At 38.0% G+C, this 25,253-nt stretch overlaps 1 protein-coding gene across 15 annotated transcripts in view; it reads left to right on the top strand.

Annotated features, from left to right (window-relative positions):
• Positions 1 to 25,253, top strand: part of cacna1db (calcium channel, voltage-dependent, L type, alpha 1D subunit, b) — a 114,484-nt gene that overhangs the window by 45,155 nt on the left and 44,076 nt on the right. For all 15 annotated transcript variants that reach the window (XM_060880728.1, XM_060880735.1, XM_060880741.1 and 12 more), the window contains exons 4-10: positions 11,225 to 11,364; positions 12,983 to 13,122; positions 15,278 to 15,430; positions 15,607 to 15,803; positions 19,566 to 19,669; positions 20,118 to 20,287; positions 24,896 to 24,983. In XM_060880728.1, the coding sequence (XP_060736711.1) occupies positions 11,225 to 11,364; positions 12,983 to 13,122; positions 15,278 to 15,430; positions 15,607 to 15,803; positions 19,566 to 19,669; positions 20,118 to 20,287; positions 24,896 to 24,983 (992 nt within the window). The remainder of the gene's footprint in view (positions 1 to 11,224; positions 11,365 to 12,982; positions 13,123 to 15,277; positions 15,431 to 15,606; positions 15,804 to 19,565; positions 19,670 to 20,117; positions 20,288 to 24,895; positions 24,984 to 25,253) is intronic.

The following is a 25,253-nucleotide window of genomic DNA, read 5'->3' as shown; positions in this document are numbered from 1 at the left end:
AGATAATACATATGGTAACCAAAGGGCCCAGAACAACTTCTAAAGAGATTAGAGGTGAACTCCAAGGTCAAGGTACATCAGTGTCAGATTTCACCATTTGTCGCAGTTTGAGCCAAAGTGGACTTAATGGAAGACGACCGAGGACGATTACACTGTTGAAAGCAAATCATGAAAAAAAAAAAAAAAAAAACGAGACTGGAATTTTCCAGAATGCAAAATGACAAGCCACAAAGCTTCTGCTAGAATGTCCTTCGGTGAGATGAGACAAAATTGCAGCTTTTTAGCAAGTTACATCAGCTCTACGGTCACAGAAGCAAAACTGAAGCATACGAAGAAAAGAACGCTGGGGCTACTGTGAAACATGGAGGAGGCTCGGGTAGGTTCTGGGGCTGCTTGGCTGCATCTAACACAGGGTGCATTGAATCTGTGCAGGTTACAATGAAATCTCAAGACTATCAATGCATTCTGGAGCAAAATGTGCTGCCCAGTGTCAGAAAGCTTGGTCTCAGTCACAGGTCATCAGTCCTCCAATAGGATAATGATCCAAAACACGCAGCTAAAAAAAATACCCCAGATTTCTAAGAACAAAACATTGGACTATTCTGAAGTGGTCTTCCAAGTCGTAATTACGAGCTCATTCACAACATCTTAGTGGGAAACTGCTTAACCTGTCAGTCAGCAGCTACACGATTGTGTTCGTTTCCTTCATCCTCTGTCTCTTATCCTTGGATTCTCCCTCTCTCTCTCTTTTTTTTTCTTCTGCGTGTTATTAAAGACAGAATGATTTAATGTTTGTTATAAGCTTTAGATTAATGCAAAAAATCTCCTCATGGCTCATTTACCAGCTTCGGTCCTGTCTCTATGCCTGTCTGGAAATTGATTCATTTCCTGATTCACCTTGATTCGTTTGTCTTTTTGTCTTTATTCATTTGTGATTACGCCTTGACATATCTCCAGCGCATTGCGATTCCTATCCTACTTTTTTTTGTTGTTACTTTTAATCCAAGTCGTGCTTTCACTGTGCTTTCTCTGCTCTACTTTTTCTCCCGGTTTTCTTGCCTCCTGCCTGTTTGACGACTTTTGAACACGGATTTATCCGGTCACACTTTATTTGACAGCTTGCTGCCTGGTTGTTGCCTTTACAGCACGTTTACACATTGTATGTATGTTTTATGAAGCTATGTTGAGGAATTTCACGTCAAAACGTATAAAACGCTGCCGGAGGTTTTAGGCAGCTTTACACAGTCCAGAGAAAAACAGGCAGCAGTTATTTTTAAAGATATTTATTTAGTGATGCTTTTGTTGTTCCTCACAGGACATTTAGAGAAAGCTCTAGAAGGTAGACATAACCCTGGTGGAATGGTGCTTGCCTGTGTTGTGAGCCATGCTGTTGACTATGACACCAAGTCGTTGACGTCTTGCAATAAACGTCATAGATGACGTATTTCTTTGGTGAGATACTACTAGTGTGTAATACTAGTGTGTGTGTGTTTGTGTGTGTCTGTGTTTTCAAGGGTTTTCTCCCCCAGTTTAAATACATGCACTGTAGACAGATCTCTTTGTTCAAACTTCTTATTTATTTATAACCAGAACTTTCAAAAATGCAATACATCACAACTAAGGGGGAAGTAGTAGCCTAATGGTTAGAGACTTTGACTCCTAACCCTAAGGTTGTGGGTTTGCGTTTCGGGCCGACAATACTGACGTGCCCTTGAGCAAGGCACCGAACCCCCCTCAATTTCTCCCCGGGCGCTGCAGCATACTGTAAATGGCTGCCCACTGCTCCGGGTGTGTGTTCATTGTGTGTGTGTGTGTGTGTGTGTTCACTGCTGTGTTTGCACTTTGGATGGGTTAAATGCAGAGAACCAATTCTGAGTATGGGTCATACAGTTGGAGATTTAATACAATCACTTTAACGTACTGAAAACTACATTTCAAACCCCATCATATATCCGAAATAATACATAGTAAAATAAATAGAAATAAAAACAACCAGTTGAGCAACAGCCAACCAACTAAAATAAAAAAATATAAAAATCTAGAAACTTAAAGAAGGCTATAAAAGAATGGCATTTCTTAAAAAAATGTCACCAGGACATTTAATCTTTTCCAGTTTAAGAAAAAAAAAAAAACATGGTCACAATAAGCCATTGAGATGTAGTTTATCAGCTGATCAGATCTGCAGTGGCGTTGATTACAACACCTAGCTGATAAGAAAGTAAAGACTAAAATGTCCAGTGGTTACAAAGACAATGGAAAATTTTAAGACTTCAATCGGTGTCCCGAATGTCTGCTCTCGGATTAGTTCTGGGATAGACTTCAGTGATCTGGGATAGACTCCAGTAGGGTAAGTGCTACAGAAAATGGATGGATGGAAGAACGGATGGACGGATGGACGGATGGATATATTTCAGCTTGAACTGCAGTTTAATTCTCCCTCATTTAGTTAGGGAAGCCTGAGAGCCTGATGCTTCATTTTTAACACTCTCTTGCATCATCTTTCACACATTCACGCAAAATTAGCAACAGATGTGTGGGTGCACCTTCATTGCCTTCGCTGCATGTAATGTGTCTTTTTTCTGTGCTTTCTCTGGGCTAATTTTGCACTTTCTGTTTCTGCACTCCGTAGGCATTAGACAGAATATCTGTGTCTGCAATATCACAGAACAAACTGGCGAGATGATTCTGTAATCTAAAGTCAATCTAAAACCAGCTCGTGGCCTTGTTTTATTTTATTTATTTCATTTATCTCATTTAATGTAATAAAGTACGCTTCTGTTTCAGATTTTATGTGTATGCCATCCAAATATAAATAAAAGTGGATGATACGTTAAGTCATGACTTATTCTAGACAATGTATGAATTTTTAACACAAAATACATTAATGTTGGATAAAATAAATATTAAAATTATATAATTTTACTTATCTTTTAAAAACAAAAACTAATATATATATATATATATATATATATATATATATATATATATATATATATATATATATATATATATATATTAGTTTATATATATATATAATTAGTTATATTAGTTATATATATAAAATACTGTAATTTAAAAAAATCCCCTTTTTTGGTCATCTTGGTCGTCGTAAAATACAAAATAAAAACCAGAGAAACAGAAAAAAGCTTTTGCTACATTTAGAATTAGTATAAATAAATAAATAGAATTAGTATAAATAAATATAAAATATAGGGGGGCACGGTGACTTAGTGGTTAGCACATTCGCCCCACACCTCCAGGGTTGGGGGTTTGATTCCCGCCTCCGCCTTGTGTGTGTGGAGTTTGCATGTTCTCCCCGTGCCTCGGGGGTTTCCTCCGGGTACTCCGGTTTCCTCCCCGGTCCAAAGACATGAATGGTAGGTTGATTGGCATCTCTGGAAAATTGTCCGTAGTGTGTGAGTGAATGAGAGTGTGTGTGTGTGTGTGTGTGTGTGTGTGTGTGTGTGTGTGTGCCCTGTGATGGGTTGGCACTCCGTCCAGGGTGTATCCTGCCTTGATGCCCAATGACGCCCGAGATAGGCACAGGCTCCCCGTGACCCGAGGTAGTTCGGATAAGCGGTAGAAAATGAGTGAGTGAGAAATATAAAATATTAATATATTAAAGATCAAAAACCTCATCAAACATTTTGCTTCACTATTTGTACAGTTTAGTACAACTACTACTTGTAAGTCAACCAGAGTCCAGGTGAGGTTCATTTTCTGACCATTTCTGACCACTTAGAAATTTGGATTAAAATTACAATTGACATATTGTGTCATTGTGTTGAAAATACAGGCAAATTGTTCACCCTTTTCTACAAACAAGTAGAATCTTTTCTTCTACATACATACGTAGCGTATTATCTCCTGCCTCATTTTCAAATTGTTTTGAAACATCCAGAGAATATCTTCATATCTTAACCTAAGTGTACTAAAAAGCTAAGTGTAAAAAACTAATAATAATGAAGAAGAGTTCAGAAGAAATCTTAAGCTAAAGACAGGATTGATCCACTTGCTCCAATTGGGTCTTGTATGGTCACAAGTCATCCACATAATGAAATGATACAGCAAGGAGACAAACAAAGCAAGAAGTTTACACTGAGTGACCTCGCAAGGACAGACGGGAGCTCATAGACTGGAGCTTATTTTTATGCAAAGTATGATGCGGAGATGATGCAATGTTCTGAGTTGGATGACTCGATTCATTCTTTTCCCCCGATCAATTCCTTGTCGTCATATTCAATATCTACTGTAAGTTAAAAATCGGTCTGCTAGCAGCATCTACCTAGGCTGCCACACAAATATTTTAAACCAGACAGAAATCTATGGAAAGAAGAAATCTAGTGAAGGGAGAGTAAGCTGAGAGGAATAGAATAGAAGCCATTATTTTGTCACATATACATCACAGTGAAATTCTTTTTTGCATGTCCCAACTTTTGGAGGTTGGGGTCAGAGCACAGGATCAGCCATGATACATGGAACAGAGAGTGATAAGGGCCTTGCTTAAGGGCCCAAAAGCACTGGGGCTTGAACCCCAATCCTCCAGTCAACAACCAAGAGACTTAACCTCTTGAGCCAGCACTGCCCCAGATGAAAATAATAATATATAGGTTCATAACCTTTTAGATAAATGGAGAGAAAAAGAAAGAAATAATCTGTATAGAGTATGATTTTGTGTATTTGGGAAATGTAATGGTGTGATTGAGAGCAGCCATGTTTGATGTCTTTACACACAGCATACCAGGCAGTTAGAGGATCTCTTTTTTTATTTTTTTCATATCTTTGCAACATTTCTAAACTTAAAAGTCGTTTAAATCAAGCTATCGTACGTATATGGCAAGCCGTTTTTAACATTTAATAGCTAAAATTGACTATCCGGAATTAACATTATACATATCAACAACATATTTTTAACTAGTTGTAACTGCATTCTGACTAGTCAAAATGACAGTTAGAGATATCTATAATTCCGTTTTAGCTAGTCACAATGAAAGTTAGAGATATCTGGAATTCAGATTCGAATAGTCAGAAGTGAGTTACGGATATCTGCAATGACGTCACTGAAAACGATATTCAACTCGTCACACATCCTTAATGACAATTGCAGATATCTATAATTGAGTTTTGCCGAGGAAGAATTAAAGTTATAGATATCGCAAACGTCATTTTGACTCGTCATTATAGTTGTGCATGACGTTGCTAATGCAAGGCTTCCCATTGGATATTCACCCGGCAAACAAATCATTTGAGCCGGTTTACAAGTAACAGAAGAAATGGCGGTTGCTGTTGTAGATAAAATAATTAGAAAATGCCATGAAATAGAACGCTATTTTGATTACTATTTGATTACTATTACTGATTACTATTCAGTCTATAATGAGTTTATCCTGTGGGTTAACAGCAATCACCCCTATAACAAGCTCCTCCCACCGATAACAAGACCCTCCTCCTACTTGCAGTGACATCATTACAGATATCTGCAACATCATTTTGTCTAGTCAAAACTCTATTTCAAGATATCTCTAATTACATTTTGACTAGGAAGAATGAAAGTTAAAGATACCTCTTATTTGATATATCTCTAATCAAAATTCATTTAAAGATATCTATAACTTAATGACAGATATCTACAACTAAATTATGACTATCCATAATTCCGGTTAGAGATATCTACAATTTAATTCTGACTAGTCACAATTTCAGTTCAAGATATCAATAATCTAGTTTTGACTAGTTAAAACTGAATTAAAGATATCTGTAAAGGGAAACTCCATAGACATGAATGGGAAAAGTGATGTTATTCGTCCTAGGAATAATAAAGTTGTGGATATCTGAAAAGCAGAAATGAATTACGGATATCTATAATACACATCCAGACTAGCCATTAAATGTTAAAACGGCTTGCCATAGTAAGCATTTTGAGTTGTCACGCTTCAGAAAATTGTGACGTCATTTCCAGTAAGCGAACATAGTGAAAGTCAATGCTGCCTGGTTTTTGCAGTGCATGCTGGGATTTCTTTCACCAAGTGAAGTATCCTGTGCACTGGAAGGATTCTACTGGAAGGATTCTACTACACATTGGTGTGTGTTATTTTGTGCCAGTAGAGTGGCCTTTGAGCTCTTAGACTTACAAGCACAAAAACATGCAAACATAGCGCGCACATACACACACACACACACACACACACACACACACACACACACACACACAGTTTATACACTGAAGAAAACAGGGTCATTTACCTTCACTAATGCAAGGACGGGTATGTGTGTATGTGCGTGTATGAATGTTTGTGTAAGTGTATGTTTGTGTGTGTGTGTGTGTGTGAGAGAGAGAGAGTGAGTGAGAGTGAATGGGCATTTTTGTGTTATCGGTGTTAGACAGTGCTGACACCTATCATGGTACAACCTCTTGTTATGAACACACACACACACATACACACACAAAGGTTTCCTGATAAAGGTTGCAAGTGGTTGATGTTAAAGACCAGCCCTTAACAGCACACATACTCAGTTCAGAAGAGAAGAGACTCAGTTCAGAACAACTCTACTGTATACGCCTGAGAATCTTTTGGCTATTGTGAGTCGCATGGTACAAAATATTAATGTGAATTGAGTCACATTACACAGTGTATTAATGTGAACTGATTCACGTGACTGTTTTAATGTGAAACGAGTCACATGATTTAGTTTGTTAATGGAAAATGTCACATGACTCTGTATTAATGTGAAATGAGTGACAAGATTCAGTGTGTTAATGTAAAATGAGTCACATGACTCGATGTTTTAATGTGAAACGAGTCACATGATTTAGTTTGTTAATGTAAAATGTCACATGACTCAGTCTATTAATTAGAAATAAGTCACAAGACTGTTTTAATGTAAAATGTTATGATAGTTAGATGTCATTATACATTAGCAAAGGAACAATTTTGTCAGTAATACACAAAGGGGTATGTGTGTGTGTGTGTGTGTGTGTGTGTGTGCACGCATGTGTGTGTTATCATGGTCTGAGAGAGCTGACGTCTGTCTGGTTGAGACCTTTTATTACATAAGAAGAGCATAAGAGCTTTTTTTCCAAGGCTAAAGTTTGTTTGCTAAAGAGTTTATTTTGTGCTCAGATTGTATCTTTTCCATTTGCTTCGATTTGTGTGCCATTAGCAGATTGTTTGCAAGTGCAAGTATGGTGCCTGATTGGTCAGGCCAAGGCTGTGTGTTTTACCTTAGGAAGCCATGCAAGTGTAATTTTAAAGAACAACAAATGAATAAACGCTCCCACTTTACATTAAGGTTCTCTTCACCGACAACACATCAACACTTTAACATTAACACACTAATGTAACCTAAGATTGTGCAATAAGAAGACAAATCAACAACACCTGGATAAATCAAACACATAGTGTCTAAATATAGCCACACACACAGCTGTCTCCAAGTAACCCAATGCTTCTGAAATCTCCTCAAGATGAATCGGAGGTTCAGCTCAGATGAATAAACACACAAGCTACTCCTCTTTCATTACAATCATGGTCAGAATACAGCAGGTTGCCCGGGCAACCATGAGAATTTTGTCTCTTCCCCTTCATCCTTGTTGTGTAGTTCCGACTCAGACAGGGTTTTAATTTGGTGTTTGGTGTTCAGTGATTTTTTTTTTTTCTGTAACAAAGAACATATTAAGAAAACGTGCTCGATGGGACAGAGCTGAAGCTCAATATAAAGTTATAAAAGCAGCCGCGAGCAGTTTCTTGCTGTGTGATGAGTCACATCCTGGAATGAAAAGGTTAATATGTAAAACATTACAGGGTTTTGGTGTAAGGTTACAGTGTACAAATAATGTTCTACTCATATTATTATATACTTAAATATTTTGTACCAGGTTACACATATCAACATATTTGCTTTTTTTTATTGAAATGGAGATGGGAATATTGCTGAAAGCCATATTCAGGATGCCCTGCATCCTGTCCAGAGACCCCTGGGTTCCACAGGTCCAGCCCATATAGGAGAAGTGCTACAGAAAACAGATGCTTGGATCGTTTAAAAACAAATAATCATATATGACATATTTAGTTACACACCTGATGCTTCTATAGGCATAGCTCAAAATTTCTAAATATTATGCATCATCAAAATGGTAAGAAAGCTAATCTGCAAAATCTATATTTGCTGATGTGTGTGAGAGAGAGAGAGAGAGAGAGAGAGAGAGACAGACAAAGAGAGAGCGATATAGACAGAGAGACTGAGAGAGGGACAGAGAGACAGAGAGAGACTGAGAGAGAGACAGAGAGAGATATGGACACAGAGAGAGAGAGAGAGACAGAGAGACACACACAGAGAGAGATATGGACAGAGACACAGACAGACAGAGAGAGAGAGAGAAAGAGAGACACACAGAGAGAGATATGGAAAGAGAGAGAGACAGACAGACAGACAGAGAGAGAGACAGAGAGACAGACAGAGAGAGATATGGACAGAGAGAGAGAGAGAGACAGACAGACAATGAAAGACAGAGAGACAGAGACAGACAGACAGAGAGAGATATGGATAGAGAGAGAGAGACAGGTAGACTGACAGAGAAAGAGTGAGAGAATCCTATTTGGGTTTTACTACTGAATAGAATCCAAAATTTATTTTTATATATATATATATATATTTTTTTTTTCTAACCAAAATGTATAATTTATAAGGAAAAATCAAGCTTCTGTAGTAGCACAGGAAGTCAGAGTAATGGCTACGACACACGACTTGTGATGGCTGGATTTTCATTGTTCGGATGGGATTAATCTCCTCACCACACTGTGGCTATTTTTATTCCTAAGCCAAAGGGCTCCAGTCACAGCCATACTTCAATTACAGGCTACATTACTCCCTGCTCTCAGCGCATTAATGACCTCCAGTCCCTGTGTCAAAGCCCTTTTTTTTTTCTTTCTGAGAGGATTTCATTACAGACCTCCTTGTATCTTCCTCTGCTTCACCCAGTCTATCTTATTCGAGGTCTTCATTGGCTTGTTCTTGTGGTTGATACCTGTATTTAATCCAGTTCATCCAGCTGTATTGTTTGTAAACCAGTTTCAAGACTTACATTTACATTATTTACAATATTAACCATCCATTATCACCCAAATGATGATGGTTCCCTCTCTGGTTCCTCTCAAGGTTTCTTCTTCATATCTCAGGGAGTTTTTCCTTGACACAGTCGCCTCAGGCTTGCTCATTACATAACATTAGAGTTAAATAGTAATTTAATTTTAATCTTAGTGTATTTTATGTATTTTGTTTCTATGCTTCTGTAAAGCCACTTTGATACAAATCATTTGAATCGAAGCGAATGGAATAAATAATAATAGATTCTAATATATTATATATCTTTCTACCACAGCGTTGCTCTGTTCTTTAATCGGAGTCATCAGAAGGTGTTAATTCAGTTTATGTAACAGAAACATTCATTTCAGCTGTTACATGTTTATATTGTTATATACGCTTTGTTCAGGTTTGTATGCTTGGATGTTTTTCTTCCGTGAAAGCTAGTAATGTAATGATTCATTAAAAACATGTTATGGACTTCTTTTTACCAGAGGCCTGTTTTGTTGTGTTTATGTTCAGCATCAAATGTCTTTGTCGTTTCACACTGTAACAGTGGTGGTTAATGGCTCATCCAAAAGTAGACACTCAAATATATTCATAGATACATTGGTTTGTTTATTTTTACGCAAAGTAACTGGTGATATCAATCCTATTTCTGCTCTTTGAGACATCTCAACTATAGTACAAGACATACCAGTACAAGAAACTCGTCTCCGTTAGCTCGTATATTACACGTTTACTCCGCTGTACGCAGTAAAGAATACGGCCAGAATATGGACAGTCGTCATTTATTCATTCATTCATTCATTCATTCATTCATTCATTGGTGAGGTAATAATAAAACTGTTGGTGAGTTAAAGTCTCAAGAGGGTAAACCCCTCATCCCTTCCAACCTTAGCAACACCCCTGTTTACGCTATTCAAATTTCCATGCTATAGTCATGTTTTGTTTTGTTACGTTTTATGTAAGTTATGTAAGTCTTCATTTATGTTAATAAATGCGGCAGATCGACGCTACCGTGGATATTCAGGTTCAATACCTACCGTCGGCGGCGTCCGCCACATGTTACAGTAAGATTATACCTAAAGGGAAAATCAACTCACACTGAAATGTGTCCAGACTCATTTTATATCAGACTCTCAGCCATAACATCATTGATTTCAGGTTATACTGATTGAAAATATTTGGTAAGACATATTTTAGTTCTAGGGGGCACGGTGGCTTAGTGGTTAGCACGTTCGCCTCACACCTCCAGGGTTGGGGTTCGATTCCCGCCTCCGCCTTGTGTGTTTGGAGTTTGCATGTTCTCCCTGTGCCTCGGGGGTTTCCTCCGGGTACTCCGGTTTCCTCCCCCGGTCCAAAGACATGCATGGTAGGTTGATTGGCATCTCTGGAAAATTGTCCGTAGTGTGTGATTGCGTGAGTGAATGAGAGTGTGTGTGTGCCCTGCGATGGGTTGGCACTCCGTCCAGGGTGTATCCTGCCTTGATGCCCGATGACGCCTGAGATGACGCCACAGGCTCCCCGTGACCCGAGGTAGTTCGGATAAGCGGTAGAAAATGAGTGAGTGAGTGAGTGAAATATTTTAGTTCTGCCAGTGTACCTCTTAAATGGGTTAAATAGAGAGAAATTTGTATTTGTTGGTGAAGCGTTCTCTGAGGAGATACGTTTATGTAACGTATAAAAGGAGTCTCCAGTTCCAGCACTTCAGATCAGTAAGAAAAGGATTTTACATGACAGTTTGTTAAAAAAACAATATCTAATTGCTTTTTAGAGTCGCGAGAGAGAAAAAGAAAAGCCTAATTGTGGCTATTTTATTAGCTGTAACAACAAGTAATATTAGTGCTAATGTAAACTAACTTGTCTTGTGAATGTTCCATAAAACGGTCTGAAAATTTGTTATCATACTTGAGGACGTGCTGCAGGAAATAAATCAATAACTAGTAGTAACATCTTCATGCCAGTGTGAATTCTTATCCTTTAACTCATTGCATTTTATTCCTTCCGTATGACATATATAATAGAGATGTAACATAGTTAATATAACATACAAAATCACTTCTAATGCATAACTGACCTGTGTAGGTTAATACGTTGTGGGTGTAACACAAATCTTCTCTTTGTGTTTCTCTGTTCACAGGAGACAGTAGAATATGCCTTCCTGATCATTTTTACTATCGAGACCTTTCTGAAGATCATAGCCTACGGACTGGTAATGCACCAGAACTCCTACGTTAGGAACGGATGGAACATGCTGGATTTCATTATAGTCATAGTGGGGTAAGTCAGTCGTGTATATCAAACCTGATCATTAGTATTCTTCTAGAAAGCCTCATTAAAACCTGTTACCTTAAAATCAGAGGTGAAAATATTTGAATGCTAAGAAAATAATCTGCTCGGTGTTGCCCAAAGCCTTGTTTTGGTTTCTAGGCAAAAAAAAAAAAGATAATGTAGTGATAGTGTGTGGCCTATGTAGCACATTGTGTTTGCCTCCTTGACAAAAATCACTCTAAGCTTTGGTGTTCTTGTTTTTTTTTTGCCTGAGATATTGTGTTCTCTCCTCCTCTACAGAGGCTGGTTAGCATCAGCATTTTCTCTTGATGTTTTACTTACAACACTGAGATGCATCTGAATCTGAAAAGCATCCGTCATCCGCGCACTTGATTAAGATGTTAATATATTAATAAAGCCGATCGCACCTCGGCTGATGTGTGTGGCAGGGAAGCATGTGTGATATATATATACAGCGTAGAGGTGCGTCACAACACGCATACTTTTGTTTTGCTTAAGTCATCAAGTCTTTCTTCTTTTTTTTAATTCTGGTCCTTTTACACTAGTCAACTACAAATAAAAGCTTGATTTAATTTGTAAATGATGAAATGTGCTCATTTCAGGTAGCCAGGACACAGGTTTTTTTTACACCTTTGAGTGATACATGTGATACCTTTTGGAAGAACGTAATAATAAATCCACTTCCTGATTGCACAGACTGCAATCTTTTACTTACTGCCTGTAAAAGCTGCGAGCAAGTAGATTTTCTGATCCACGATTGTTCCTGTAGGTTCTTCATACTGGGGAGATCTAGTTTCTAAATACAGAACTTAATTAAACCTGCATAATGCTGCTATCCTCTCTGGTGAAGCCACTAACATCAGGTTGTCATAGTGACGCCTCCCACCTCGCGATTTAAGGCTGTTTTCTCTCTCATGCAAGCTAAGAATATCTTATCAGGTGTCATGTTCCTGAGCTACTTCAGCCCAAAACTTCTACTGATACAATTAATACTGTTTTAGCTGTTCTTTATCAAGTATTCAGTTTTTAGTTTTTTTTGTGTGTTTAATTTTTAGAAATATATTTATGTTAATATTTTACATTAAACTGTTTTTTTTTTTTTTTTTTTTTTTTAAATAATTACTAGGGAAATTAATTCTTAATTTTTTGTAATTCAATGTTTTGTTTATTAATAAATAAATAATAAATAATAAATAATGTAATACATATATTTTTTAAATGTATTTTTAAATCTATAATACTCTGGGACATTATCCAATACATTTTGGTGTAATAAAATAATACAATAAAAGGTGAATAAAATTCTGCAGTGTAAAGAACAAGACAAAAATCACACACTTTTAAAACCGTCGGTTGGATGGGAAGATGTTCAGGATGTTCAGGATTTTGAAGCAGGTGTGTATAGCTGCAGAATCCAACGTTGGAACCGGTTTGAAATATTGAAATAGTAGATGTGTACAAGACGATCGCTGGTGATCAGTAGACTTGGATTAGACTGGAAGTTCAAACTTGGCGTACATTCCTTGATGCTATCTACTGTACAGAGGAGCTACATTACTGACCTTTAAAAATTAATAGGATCTGTACTGTATGTGTGTGTGTGCAGGCTGTTCAGCGTGGTTCTGGAGCTGATGACCAAAGAGGGAGATTCAGGTCAGTCCGGAGGGAAGCCGGGAGGTTTTGATGTCAAAGCTTTGCGAGCTTTTCGTGTGCTCCGACCGCTCCGGCTCGTCTCAGGAGTGCCCAGTGAGTGAAACAGAAAATCCTAAATGGTTACAGTTATAATTAATCAGTTTAGATAAACTGTGTTAAGATATTATATACAAATCACCTTCATTCATTCATTCATTTTCTACCGCTTATCCGAACTACCTCGGGTCACGGGGAGCCTGTGCCTATCTCAGGCGTTATCGGGCATCAAGGCAGGATACACTCTGGATGGAGTGCCAACTCCAAATGCAGTTTGGCATCTACCAGAAGTGCAAAATGTAGCAGTCATGCAAAAGTGCAGATAAATATATAGCATATTTACAGCAGGTGGTATATATGAAAGCGTATACAGTAAATAAATATTACAGAATTACAGAAATGGTTCTAGGGCTATGGCATTGAAGAGGAGTGTGTAGAGTGAAAGGTTACAGGATTACAGGATTATGGCAATTAAGGAGTTAGCAAGCTTAATAAACAATCTACTATATATATATATATATATATATATATATATATATATATATATATATATATATATATATTTTCTTTTTTAAAGCTACATGATCTAACTCTGGTGTCTTCTGCACTATTTTCTATCTGTATGTATCTTTATATCATTACTCTGTACATTCTGCCCAACATTTTCACATTCATCTATGTGTATATAACATGCGTGTGTGTGTATATATGTATGTATGTATGTATGAATATGAATATATATATATATATATATATATATATATATATATATATATATATATATATATATATATATATATATATATATATATGTATGTATATACACACGCATGTTATATACACATAGATGAATGTGAAAATGTTGGGCAGAATGTACAGAGTAATGATATAAAGATACATACAGATAGAAAATAGTGCAGAAGACACCAGAGTTAGATCATGTAGCTTTAAAAAAACATATTCGTGACAAAGTTCTGCAAAAGTGTCATGATTTGGTTTACATTTACAGCATTTAGCAGACACTCTTATCCAGAGTGACTTACATTGTCTTATTTCAGTTTATACACAATCGTATAAGGCCCTATTGAGCAACTGTGGGTTTGGGCCTTGCTCAGGCGACCCGCAGTGGCAACTTTGTGGACCTGGGATTCGAACCAATGACCTTCCGATCAGTAGTTGAACACCTTAACCACTGAGCTACCACATCCCACAGAACTGAAACACATCCCACTGGTTACTGAAACATCCCACAAAACACCATTAAATCTATAATAAGGGGTACTGGTCAGAGAAAGAAAGGGCAACAAGAAGTGCAATTTCATGCATAATGCAAACTCCACCATGCTTCACTGTAGAGAACACCTTTTAGTACTAATATTAACACAAAAGCAGTATTTATGTTTGCCTACCTTGAATTATGCTAAAAATGTATACAGTAGGGCAGGAGGCTTTAGGTTAGAAATAAGTCATTCTAAAGATTCATCACACTCTGCACAAAGTTCTGCAAAAGTATCATGGTTTGGTTATTAAAACCTCCCAAAGAGCATTATTAAGTCTAGCATTAGGGAGCATTATTCAGAGAAAGAAAAGGTAGTGTAACTCTCAGCATGATGCTAAAACCACCATGTTTTAACTAGGAGAACACAGGTTTACCTCAAGCATGATATAAAGGCATTGTTTGTATTTGTGAATGATAAAACAAGAAAAATACTTATAAAAAAAAAGAAATACTTCTCCAGACTTGTGCACTATTAAAGATTCATCACACTCTGTCTGTACCAGGGTTGTGTTGGGCGTTTTCAGCACTGCATAATAGCACTGTATAATTCAGGGATTTTCCTGCTTTTAGTAATGAGAATCATCTTAAAACCATCCATCATTTCAAATACGCTTAGTAAAAATAGCCTTAGTAAGCATTTTTATTTCAACAGACTACTGGTGCTGTCCGTATTTCTTAAGATGAAATCTTAATAATAAGAAGAAATAAGGATTTCAGAGTAAGGATTAAGTAAAGAGGAAGAAGGAAGAAGGATTAAGTAAAGAGGAATAAGGAAGAAGTAAGGATTTCAGAAGGAAATCCAACATAATGAAAGTCATTTTTAGAAATATACTGTACGTTTGAAGTAGCCATTGCTCTAAATGATTAACCTGGGCCTTTTCCCCACCGAAGACCTCGCTGATATATTACTGACATGTTGTGGTGTGCTTGCAGGTTTACAGGTTGTGCTGAATTCTATTATTAAAGCCATGGTTCCTTTACTGCACATTGCTCTGCTCGTGCTCTTTGTCATCATCATCTACGCCATCATTGGCCTGGAGCTCTTCATCGGGAAGATGCATGCCACCTGTTACATGAATGGCACACGTGAGTGTCCCTATGGGTGGGCGTCTGTACGTCCTCCCGTATAGAATATTTCTTCTTGTTTTCTGTCGTCTTTCTCATTCTCTGTGATCATATATATTGACTGTTAAAGCTACTATCTTCTTCCTTCTGATTCTCTCTCTGTCTCTCTCTCTCTGTTTTTCCTTCCTATTCTGCAGGTACATTAGCAGAGGAAGACCCTAGCCCCTGCACTCTGTCAAGTCAAGGACGCCAATGTACCATTAACGGCAGCACCTGTAAAGACGGCTGGCAGGGGCCCAACAACGGCATTACCAACTTTGACAACTTCCTGTTCGCAATGCTGACTGTGTTCCAGTGCATCACCATGGAGGGCTGGACGGAAGTGCTGTACTGGGTAAATAAATGCAGCTCACCACAGAACTAACATACAGCTCACACCTGATAGTGATGTTAAATAGTCTTCTAGGTAGTCTTGAGGGTTTTCCAAGTTAACTCTGGCTCATTCTAAACCCCAGCTTGTCTTACATTTACAGCATTTAGCAGAGTGACGTACATTTTTATCTCGTTTTTGTACAACTGAGCAATTGAAGGTTAAGGGCCTTGCTCAGGGGCCCAGCAGTGGCAGCTTGGTGGATGTAGGAATCAAACTCACAACCTTCCGATTGGTAACCCAACACCTTAACCACTAAGCTACCACATCCCTACCTTGTCTTCTTACACCTTTCACACTGATCACACTTTACCCGCGTTAACAGTTAATCCTGGCTGTTCGTAATCTGACGTTTCACGCCATACATAATTAAACCATGGTTTAATGTTCTTATTTGCATATTTTCCCTGTCAACACACATGATTGGATGACTACAACAGACAACCGCTTTAACAGCTCGTCTCCGGTTTTTGCATTACTTCGAATGAGGTACATGCTGTTCAATATCACCAACAATGTCTTGTCTGGTGTGTTTAGAGTGTGTGTAAATTTCAGATCAGTATATTAACCCAGGTTTAACTACCTTACTGCAGATAAATCATCACCATTAATCATCAGTATTAATGTCATCGATAGTTAAAGATATAGCAGAAATGTAGATTAGTGTCGAGGCATAAATGTGAAGGTGATCGTTTTGTTTTTAGTAAATTATTTATTGACACATTTAGTGAGCATTACGTTGTGGAGGATGCGAATGCTGAGCCCTGTGCAAGTGAAGCACACAACTTTTAAAGAAGTGTGAATATCATTTCTGATTTATTATAGAATTTTTGAAGTGCTAGAACATGACAGGCCTTCATTATGTTGCTTTAGATTTCTTTTCCTCTTTTCTGTCAATCAGTACTTCCTTCAGAACGTTGTTGGACCTTGTGCAAGGCTCTGTACTGTGCGTCTCTATACACCGTATTTATAAATAAGCCATTTGTCAAATCTGTAATATAAATGGAAATCTTGGAAAAAGTTGGAAAACTGTTCCTTTTCAATATTCTCTTTTTCTCTCCCTTCCTGTTTGCTGTTTTTATTGGATCTGACTCTAGCCTGCTGAATGTTTTAGCTTTACCTCACTATTTTAACACCTATCTTAAATAGTGTGTGTTATGGAAATTGAGGCATGTGCACATGACAAGTAAATAAGGGATTAGTGGTGGGATTGCGCGATTCATGATAAGCGCACACAGCACTGCTTGTTTTGATGTCATATACAGTAACAGTTCAATGAATCGAATCCAGATTTCGTCTTACAGTATATCACTCAGTGAACCAAATAACAACTTGTTCAGACACTTTTCTAACAAAGCCAGCATTTACTTTTTCAGCAGTTTTTGCTACAGTAGCTCTTCTGTAGGATCTGTAGGATACGAGCTGTAGGATACAAGCTGTTTTGGAGATGCTCCATGTGGTCCAGCCATCACAAATTGTCCCTGGACAAATTCGCTCAGATCTTTGCCTTATTTTCCTGCTTGGAACACGTCAACTTTACGAACTGACTGTTCACATGCTGCCTGTCTTTTATATCCTGGCCTTTTACATGTGCCACTGTTAACGAGATAATCAGTGTTATACACTTCACTTGTCGCTGGTTTTAATAATATTGGTGTACATTATTTGCCCCCTTGTGTACTTTCCCTTGAGACTTTAAGTAGGCTCAGCGAATTTTGTTCATTAAAGTTACTTTGATGTTTCTGTCAGTATTTTAAACCCCCTGCAATGCTACCTCACTCCCTGGTTGGGAAAAAGAAGAGAAGATGGCACGAGACATGACATGATTACAATCAATCGTTACGTCGATACGAGCAATAAAGCACGACATTAACTTTCTAACAGATTGTGATTTTCTTATTACGGTATAAATTAATATGTGTATACTCTTAAGTTCTCCTTTGGTAGCACTTCAAATTAAATATATCAGGGGCACTGTCATGCTGTTTTCCCTGAACACTAAAATATTCCTTAACTGCATGGGGGTTTGTACCTTAAAGTAGATGTTACAAAGATACAAAAGAGCTTTAAATCACCTGACGTATCATAGTGTAATTTTTTCCCCCGCAAGAATAGGCACCAGTGTTACCATGGACAGCATCTGTCACTTCCACTGTGCTTGTTCTACTCTCTCTCCCTCTGCCTCTCTCGCTCTATTCCTCTCTTGTCCTTTCTCTCCCCCTCCTTCCCAACCATGCATCTGTTACCATGGCAAATTCTCCAAATGCAAATGAGGCCAAGGAAGCGTGCGCGACTCTGACATATCCCTTCCCAAGAAAGAGCTCCGGTCACTGGAGGGTGGCGAAAAAAACATGTGGACTGAGAGTGGAGGAGAAAAAGTTAGAACTGGCAAACTAGCTGAATGTCCCTGTCTATTACTCTGACCTTTCTCCTTCACTTCACTTTTTTTTTTTTTCCTCAATAGACAGCAGGCTCTAACTTCTAGATTTGCAGAAATACAGAAGAAAGTGGGCATGGATACATGTACGCATGACGTATTAACCAACTTACTGTCTACATAAAGACAAGTCCAGATTAATAAGAGAGTTTAGACTGCTGTAAACGTTTAGTGTGTTTAAGTTTGTTCTGTTCATAAAGACCACTGTTTATAGTTCTTTTTTTTTCTCTGTACATCCGCCAAGAATTGTCGTTTAGCGACAAACCCAGAGGTCTATAATTAAGTCTATAATTTGTGACCTAAGACGCTGCTCTGTTTATAGAACATTTCTAAGCCTGAACAAGCAATCAGTTTATTGAACTTGCTGTTACACACTACAGTACATCGAACACTACAGTATCGAATACTGAACTAACTACAGCAGACTGGTAAAAGAGACACCAACGAAGAGACCTGCATACAGTGAAGACTCTCAGTCAAGACAAGAAATAGAGGGAGGTCATGAACCCTTCACGATGATGTCTGGTCATGGTATTAGCGAGGAGAGTTTAAAAAACGCTGTATCTTTCAATAACCTGTCAGAGAAATTGTTTGTGTCTCTGATGGTACGATAATGTTGCATTCACGATTTGTAGTTTTTTAGTATTAGTAAATAGTATAAACAAGGAATGTGACGTGACACGCTGAACAGAAAAACGTCACTACAAAATTTACATTTCTGTCGTGTGTCCGTTTGTGTCACGTATACTCAGTTGAATAAATTGTGCTCACCTTTCTCCTTTTAAGACATGGGGGGGGGGGCGGTGGATTTAATAATCCATCTTGTCCACGATCATTACATCCACATGCTCCTTATTACAGATGTGTTACAGATGTCTCAGCAACGGAAGCTGAAAAATATCAGAGATCAAATTGAATTGAGAGATTAAATCTAAGCGTAGGTATTCCATCAATAGGCCGTTACATCTAAAGTCTGGGCTACGTGTGTATTTTCCTCATGAACACTCAAGCCACAAATAATCTGCTTTTGTTAACAGCAAACGATATGACTTGCACGTCATTTTTCAAAATCTTTTCCAATTTAAATGTTACATTACCATCAATACCATTGATACTGTCATTGATAGGAGATTAAACTGAAGCCACCATTTTGTTTGTTTTAATTATAATGAACTGCAGTTTATCGAGTTTTTACCACTCAGCAGACCCTAAACTCCTCTCTGTTTCTGTGTGTCTCTGTGTGTATGTGTGTGTGTTTGTGTGTGCGTTTGTATTTTTCTCTGTTACAGATGAATGATGCCATGGGTTATGAGCTGCCATGGGTCTACTTTGTCAGTCTGGTCATCTTTGGTTCCTTCTTCGTCCTCAATCTCGTTTTGGGTGTTCTTAGTGGGTGAGAAACCATTTAGTAATTTTGAAGCCTTTGATTTTGTGTTTGGGTACGTGTTGTGCGTGTGTGTGTGTGTGTGTGTGTGTGTGTGTGTGTGTAATCCTATGTCTGTATGCTCATGCATGCAATTAAAAAAAAAAAAAAAAAAAAAAGGTTCACGTTGTGGCCAATCCACATGAAGGTTTGGCATATTGTGTTTTCCCGAGGTGCTTTTCTGCTCACAACGGATGTAAAGAGTGGTTATATAAGTTATATATCTGCATGATTTTACACGTTTAGCTGTTGCCACTAGATCGACCGATTGGACAATTACAGGAACTTGCGTGTTCCTAATAATACTGGCTGTATAGTGTATATGTTTTTCTATGCAAAATGTTGCAATGTTTGTTTTAAAGTTTGGTAATGACACCAATAATTTATATATTCTGTGTTTGTATGTGTGGGAACACAGAGAGTTCTCTAAGGAGCGTGAGAAAGCTAAGGCACGTGGAGATTTCCAGAAGTTGCGGGAGAAGCAGCAGCTGGAGGAGGATCTGAAAGGCTATCTGGACTGGATCACTCAAGCTGAAGATATCGACCCAGAAAATGACGAGGAAGGAGACCAAGAGGGAAAACGCAACCGTGAGTCCGCACACATACACGCATACACTACTGTATATGTGGTACACATCCTCCACACAATTTGCCAGAATTATTCAGTATTTGAAGAATATCAATCTTTCCCAAAGTTCTTTGGCACGCTGCGTTCACACAGACCTTTAAGTAGCTGTATATCCTGCTTAGAAATCGGTTTGCTGTGAAGGAAAAATAAAGAACGAGTTTGCACAGACAGTTATTCGAGATCAGTTACCACTCTGTCGATTTTCTTTCATCACCAGCTAAAGATTAGTACTGCTAGTGCGCTAGCATTAATAACAATGCATACTGGAATTGAAGACCTTTTTTTTTTTTTTGATTGGCGATGTTGTGATGAACCTGAATTCCTTCTCATGGCACAAAAAGAATAATTACACAGTACTGCCAGGATTTCTATGATTTCTAAAGTTTATATGATATAAAGAATATTGAGCTGATCATTTCTCAAAGAAATTATTCACATGATGTTAGTGGCATAATGCACAAGGTAACTCACAACCACCGAATATACAGTAATCATCCTGTAGCAGTGTCAGGCTTTATCTCTCTCTCTCTCTCTGTCTTAATCCTCTTTCTTTCCTGTCATTTCTCTCTTTTTTTTTTTTTTACCCATCAATCTTGTCACTTTCATTCACCAAGTCATTCCAGTCCATCCTTCCAGTCGTACCATTCATTTTTCATTTCAATCCTTAGAAGGAATTCTCTTGCAGTACTGGGGAAATCTACTTCTGATTTAATGTTTCCTCTCACATTATTATGGACTGCTGTCAGGGCAGAGAGAGTAAAAATTTGATTCCAGTCTTGTAGAGGAAAGCAGCAGTGTGACAGGATGAGAGCGAATAATCCCAATCCTCTTTATGTAAGCGCAGTGCGATGCTATGTGCGAAAGCCCACGAGTCCAACATTACTCCTTTTGGCTCCTTCGTTCTTTTTGCTTTATTATAAAATGTCTACACTTCATGCCAAAGGTACATTCATCTAGGCTAAAGATAACCATTTTCAGATTTTCCACTTTTTTCTTGTTACTGTATATTTTTTAGCTTGTTAATTGGCCACTTATCTTTGTGGCGAAAACCGTCGATTAAAGGCAGATAAAATTCCACTTTATTTCACTTTTTCAGAGTTCTACTGAGTCAGATGTTTATATACAGCAACTTTTCTGTCTCTGGAACATAGCAGAAATTGTTGAAATAATTTCAGAAGCTTCTGATTGATCAATTGTCATAATTAGGAGTTAACCCTTGTATGTTGTTCGTATTTTTGTTACTCAGCCAGTGTTCGTGGGTCTGGTTTTTTTGGGTTTTTAATTCAACACAATCAAAAATTTGATGTTAAAATACTCTACATATGTTTACTTCATACCAATTACAAGCAATATAAACTGTATATATGGTTAATATTTGCCCTTTACCTTTATTACATCACATTTTTTAATTAAAGTGCTACTCGTTTTTTTGTTGTTTTTTAATAAAATGTAATTTAAAAAAAAAAATCTAATTTAATCAAGTTATGAGTGGATTTGCAAAGATACAGAAGAAAATGCAAAAAAAAAAAAAAAAATGAAATAAAGGAAGGAAAGTTTTTCAAAACTATTGATGTTTATGAATATGGGTCCCACAGACCCGAACAACATTCAAGGCTTAATGTGAGTTGTAAAAGGTCTTCATTTTTGACCTTTTTTTGTATTTGATACCATGCAAAATCCAAGCACATTAACCAAAACCTTTAAAAAATGCATTAATATAAAATAAATGTTTATTAATAAAACCCAGTAATCACAAAGTTTAGCACACTTTGGTCTGAAAGGTTTGGTCTGAAACAGAACCTCAGCAACATTGGAAGTTGGAGAATCAGGTACCAAAGTATAGACACCGCCATTAAGGGAGTCCATTGCATGAAGGCTGTCGTTCAAGGAAAAAGCCCTGATTCTGAGTTTACAGGTGATCACCAGGTTTTTTTGGAGAATGGTAGCCATGATAATCAGTACTATATTGAGAGGAAAAAGGCTGAGGCTTTTGAATGGAAGAAAACCATACCAACTACACATGTGTAGCGGCATCATCGTGTGGAGGTGTTTTTCTTTTGTTCCTGAAAAAGAGACTGGTGCACTTTAGAAAATAGATGGCATTATGAGGAAAGAGGATTATCTAGAACACAACATCAGTCAGAAAGTTAAAACAGAGCAGGACAATGATCAAGTGTACTTTCAAAATGGCTTAAAGATGATAAAGTGCAAGTATATGAGTGGCCATCAAATAAAAAAAGCCCTGACCTAAATCCCATAGAAAACTTGGTGTGTTGAGATTTGTTGTCTGATCTAAAAAAAGCATGAAAGAGCAAGGAAGCCGACCTGAGTTCACCAGGTGAAGTGAATGTTTTGCTTGAAGCTCGTAGAAGGCAACCACAAATGTTTGATTTTGGTTCGATTGATTTAAAGGGGATGTGGTGGGTTAGTGGAAATAAAAAGTTTCTCTGGGTTACGGCATCTGCCCAATGTCTTAAATGAAAAGGTGATGCCTCTAAGTATCAACAAAGTGTAAACTTTTAACTTAGTAAATGTTGTCCATCGGCTGCTCCCTGTACTGGGTTGCCACAGTGGATCATCCGATCCATACATTTTGATTTGGCACGGGATTTAAGTCGGAAGTCCTCCCTGAAGCAAAATCCTACCATTTTAGCTGGGCATGTGACCGGCACTGAGAGTTAACCAATTGCTGGCTGGGCTTCTTCCCTGCCTGGAATCGAAGCAAGGCCGAGGTGATAAAAACATAAGGTCCTGACGTTGGACCTAGGGTTAGTATAAATGAAAAGCTTAAAGATAAATCTGGCTCATAACTATTATCTGGAGATAAATCATTAAAGAATTAATAGATACTCTCGTTGACTTATCAACAGTAATGTGTCGAGAGCGAAGGTTTTTAGCCTACGTTATTTTGCGTAAACACGTGAACTCATCTGTACATTCTGTGCTATTTATTTAGGCAGTGGCGGATCAGTGCATGTATGACTGATGAAATATAATAGACTAAACCCAGGCGATTTGACACTTTTAAATAAGTCGAGGTGATTGTGCGGCCACTCCCTTTGCTGTTAAACTGTAGTGTTTATGGGTACCATGTGAATAAACACATAAAAGATTAGTACGTGTATTTTAAAATGTTTGCTGCACGGATATATATCAGGGTATAAAGCGATGTCCGTTTAACTTCAACTGGACGTATTTGGCTCAGAACTATGAAATCTGATTAAGCCTGTTCTGTGTAGAAAAGAAAAAAGCGAGTACAATCAATCACAACACAGTGTTTTCCTTTTTTTTCCAAAACCTTTTTCCAACCTCACACTCTTTATACTAAAATATTCATAAAAGCACATATGTAGATTTGCTATTTGGGAGGAAAGAGCAGAAGTGTTACTGAGATAGATCAGATGGACTGTCATTCCACCGACTACTACACTTAATCATATCAGACATCTACTGTAATGTATCCGTGTTGTCAAGACTGTAGTTCTGACTTGGCTTTCATACGTATTAATGGAATAAACAACGTGTATGTGTGCATGTTGCTTTCTCTCTCTCTCTCTCTCTCTCTCTCTCTCGCTCTCGCTCTCTCGCTCTCTCTCTCTCTCTCTCTCTCTCTCTCTCTCTACTGGCCATGTGATTGCGCCAACGTTTGCTGTGTCCCTTTAAGCTTCACACTAGTAAATGTTATAACATGGCTCAGGAGCATTCTTGTATTGAATTTTAGTCGCTGCTCTTAACAGAGGCCTGTTTTGCTTTTGTCTGTCAATATTCTTTTCCCTCTGTCTCTTTCTCTCTCTCTCTCTCTCTCTCTCTCTCTCTCTCTCTCTCAAAATCGCTCTCTTTCTCTCTGTTTCTCTCTCTCAAACACCCAAAGGATCCTTTTTTTCTCCCCCCAAATTTCTCCCCCTTTCTGCATTTCTCTTTCTGCTCTGAAGTGCTTGGTGTGTTTAACCAGTAGATGCTGATAGCGGCATTTCTTTCCGCTCTTCTGTCTCTGTGTCTCCCCCCACTGCCTGCATGCATGAACTGCGTGTAAACTGAAAAGGGGTGACGATGGCCGATCTCACCCAGGAGAAGAAGGCAGGGAAGTCTGGCTGGTTCAGTCAGTCCACAGAGACTCAGGGTAAATCCTGCCAACTGAGTTTGTTTGTGTGTGTATGTGACACAGAGAAACAGAGGTGGATTTGATTTAAAAAAAAAAAAAAGAAAAATAATTATAATAATAAATGGAATTTCTTAGTGTAATTACTCAACATGGTCGGCATGAATAGTGTGTGCCATCTAGACCATATGCTACTCTCTGGCAGATTGCTGTTTGGTCTTTTCGTCTTAGCTTTGGCAAGTTACAGCTCTGCAGATCGTCTTAGATTTCTGACAGGGCTCACGTTATAGTGCTGTTGTCTCTGTTTACCTTATATGGATATTTATTACTGCTTAATATTTTGGATGGAAATGCTGGTCTTTGTGGTCCTGTTCTGTAATACTGAAGTATAAAGCTCGTATTGTAGTGTTATTTTGCGTGCGTGTGTATGTGTGTGTGTGTGGGTGTGTGTGTGTGTTCTTTTCTCCAGCGAGTATGCCAACCAGTGAGGTCGAGTCTGTTAACACAGACAGTCCAAATGGAGATGACGACAAGATCTGCTGTTGTGGACCCGTCTGGTGAGAATTAACGACCTTTTAGAAACAGTTTTGATCAAAAAGTGTCTTGCAGTTTGCTAAATTTGTGTCTTTTTTTTTTAACACTTATATAACGTATATTTATTCTTCTTTGTTCACTCCAAACATGAAAATAGAGTATAATATTTGTAAAAAAAAATTTTTCCTTCTTCTTTCGGCTGCTTACTGTTCGTGGTCGCCACAGTGGATCACGTGGCCCACATATTAGATTTGGCACAGGTTTTAGGTCGGATGCCCTTCCTGACGCAACCC

This window comes from Tachysurus vachellii, chromosome 11, assembly GCF_030014155.1.
Source record: "Tachysurus vachellii isolate PV-2020 chromosome 11, HZAU_Pvac_v1, whole genome shotgun sequence".
In the NCBI taxonomy this organism is placed as follows: domain Eukaryota; kingdom Metazoa; phylum Chordata; class Actinopteri; order Siluriformes; family Bagridae; genus Tachysurus; species Tachysurus vachellii.
Note: the sequence above shows the minus strand (reverse complement) of the source record. Positions and strands in the feature narration are given on the sequence as shown.